Raw genomic sequence first — 3,131 nt, 5'->3', positions numbered from 1 at the left:
GAAAAAAAGTTTTTAGTGTGTTTGCGGGGGGGGGGGGGGAAGTGCTTGATCAAAACAGTCACAAGAAATCTGTGACAGACTTGGTGCCACTTTTCTACTGAGCAAGGATCATGTATTTTACTCGTATTAGCTCAGCACAGCTGTCATGTACTGTAAGATACCTGTGCCAGGTGGGCCATACAGAATGACTCCTTTGGGTGGTTTTATACCCATCTCTTCATAATACTCAGGATGGGTGAGAGGAAGCTCCACAGACTCCTGCAGCACAAGAAAAACAAACTTCAGTATTTGTAAAAAGCCAGTGCTCTCCACTAAAGACCTGTGGGGATCCTGAGAACAGCATCAAAAAAAGTAATTTCTGAAAGTAAAAAACTTCAATTTGAAGACTAACCTTGAAAAATAAGAATATCTGCTGCCTCAAATTCTAAGGCAGACAGCACTCTATCTGAACAGGTCTTCCTATTGTTTTCACTTGACATGGGGAAGAGAAGCAGTGAGTGTTCCCTCTCCTCCAACCTCAACTCATCACGCTGAGTTTAGAACCCAGGAGTTCCTGACTGCCAAACTCTCATGGAGGACCTTGTGTTGGAGGGACCTTTCATGACAGGATGCCTTCCACCATGAGTTACCAGATACTACAGATTAGTATTTTAAGAGCATATGTGATTTTGGATGCTTGACCAAAGCAAAAGCTTGAGTTTTACCAGGGCTAAGATAGAGCTCTGCTGGTGGGAAAAGAAAACCCCACCAACCCAAGAACCAAACACACAACAAACAAATGCAAAACCAAAACAAGCCAGAACAAGACTACCCACCAAATCACTAGATTGCCTGGCATCAGGCGCTCATACCAACCTCTGCACTTTTTACAGTTTCACTCCCACCTTGCCACCATCAACATCTTTACATGTTGCAAAATGTAAGTTATCACACAGATGTTATGAGCTCAGGGCTCGACAGCTTGCCCAGCAACTCTGCAAGGTTTCTGGATGCACAGGCTGTGGACAGGTATGCTACCCACTTCAGAAATTTAAGTCCATGAGTCTGCTTAGCAAAGTCAAACGGAGAAACGCACCAGCAAGACACAGTAGCTGGCCCTGCTGTCCCCCTTCCAAGCTCCCAGCACAACAGCCACGTTGCCAGCCCACTCAGCAGTGTGGATTAGTACAACTGAATACCTTGATTTCTTGAATCTGGTTGTCAAGGCCACCAATGTCAGCATAAGTTTCTTGAGGAGCTTTCTCCACTTTCATCACAGTAACTAAAGGATCTGTGTCATCCATCAGGACTCCTATCACAGCATGAACCTAAATCAAGCATGAAGAGTTGTCAAAGAAAGCAAGGAGCATTATTAATACAAGCTCAACCCTAAACCAAAGGCCTGTCTGTTTAGGTGCAGGAAATAAACAGCATTAGCTCCTAGACCTGACAATCCTGTGGTCTCAGAAGAAAAGGCCAGCTAAAAACAGGACAGGGACTTGTGCTTGGTCTCATGGAAAGAACTCACCTTATGATTCAGCAAAACAGAGCAGCCTGGCTCCAGCAGATCCTTGTCCACGAAGGACAGAATGCTGACGTAGTGTTCCGACCCGACCGAGGTGGACACGATGGCGTGGTTATCATCAATGATCTCCTCCAGGGTACCCACAGACATGGGTGTTCCCCTCAGATCATCTACCTTAGACCTTTCTTCCTGGTGTTGAGAAGAATCCAAGAAACAACTCAAGAACACAAGCAAACCCATTTCACTTCAAGTACAACCCTGGCTCACAAGCTCACACCAAACGGAACAGAACCAGTCTTTGCTACTGTTGCTTTGCTGCTCCAAGAGGCATAAGAGTATGGGCCAGTAAAAAACATCCACTGTTATTTTAGACCTGTCCTATTTAGGCAGTTTATGGATGTGCACAGCTAGAATATTCTCTTTCTTTCTTTATTCATGGATATCTTGACAGACTACCAAGAAACAAAAAGCACTGTGGCCTCATCTGTAGTACCCCACACTTAGACTAAAACTATTAAATCACTAGAAAAAAATTCTGTTTTATGGACAGCAATTGAGATTTAATGAAGAATTGTAACAGACATAATACATTTGCGCTGTCTTACAATCTCATGGTACTTTATTTAGCTTACTTTAAAGCACTTACTGTAATATTAAAAGTAAGGGTTCACTCAAACCTCACCTCTTGTTTTTCTTCCAAAGGTTTCATCTGTTCTTGATTCCTGATAAATTCTTCCTCCATTAAGAGGTAATCTTTAATTCTCTCCAATTTCAACAATTTGAGTCTACACTGTGTGTGAGGAGTCACTGTAACCAAAGCAGAATCATAGTATTTTAGTCCAGGTTTCACACAATACCAACCACTCACCAATTTATCACCACAAATTCTGCTTTATTTTCTGACACTAATTTCTACCTCAGCAGCAACTAGTGCTTTGCTGGTCCCATGTAACTGTAGTGAAAAAACAGCTTTAAGGGTAACATTTCCTCCGGCCTTATTTCAATTTCTCTCCCTCTTACCCAGGAATCTATGGACTGCACCTGGCACAACCATCATCTCATTTTGGGTTTCCACATTCATTAGAAATAAAACTAGATCCAGCCTCCTGCCCAGTCCCCTGTGACCTGCAGAGGCCTGGGGAGAGGGAAGCTCAGGCCCCTGGGGCACCCGCGGCGCTGCCGGCACCTACCCAGGGGCAGCTTGCTGGCAGCATCTGGTCCCTTGGTTTTCTTCTTCTTCTTCCCCACTCTGGTTGGAACTGGGGGTTCATATTTCTTCTTCTTATCCTTATTCATATAGAGAATTCCATGGGGAAAAAAAAATAAATCAATCAATACATCAGGAAATTAACAAGGAAAGAGCAGAGAGAGGCGAGTGAGCTGAGCTCAGGCGAAGCGGAGACATGACAGAACTGCCTCCTCCAGGGACCACAGGGAGAAGCCCCAGAGGAACAGGATTCGTGTTTTTTAAGGAAGTTAAACCAAACTATCCTCCCAATTATTTTACAGCCCCTTTTAAAATCTAGGTATCTGATAGTTTCTAGGGAATGTAGAACACAGAAGGCTAACACCTGAACTAAATCACAAACAGAACTCCTGGAGGAGAGGATGAGGAAGATGCTGAATC

The 3,131-nt window shown here is 43.9% G+C and overlaps 1 protein-coding gene across 1 annotated transcript in view; it reads right to left on the bottom strand.

Annotated features, from left to right (window-relative positions):
* Window positions 1–3,131, bottom strand: part of PSMC1 (proteasome (prosome, macropain) 26S subunit, ATPase, 1) — a 44,724-nt gene that overhangs the window by 5,152 nt on the left and 36,441 nt on the right. Inside the window, exons 4-8 of the mRNA XM_010003746.1 lie at window positions 2,695–2,791; window positions 2,187–2,311; window positions 1,508–1,693; window positions 1,179–1,307; window positions 162–258 (exon numbers count right to left, since the gene is read on the bottom strand). Of these exons, the coding sequence (XP_010002048.1) occupies window positions 162–258; window positions 1,179–1,307; window positions 1,508–1,693; window positions 2,187–2,311; window positions 2,695–2,791 (634 nt within the window). The remainder of the gene's footprint in view (window positions 1–161; window positions 259–1,178; window positions 1,308–1,507; window positions 1,694–2,186; window positions 2,312–2,694; window positions 2,792–3,131) is intronic.

This window comes from Chaetura pelagica, unplaced genomic scaffold (assembly GCF_000747805.2).
Source record: "Chaetura pelagica isolate M959 unplaced genomic scaffold, ChaPel_1.0 scaffold48, whole genome shotgun sequence".
NCBI classification, from domain to species: domain Eukaryota; kingdom Metazoa; phylum Chordata; class Aves; order Apodiformes; family Apodidae; genus Chaetura; species Chaetura pelagica.
This window is presented reverse-complemented; position numbering and strand designations above follow the sequence as displayed.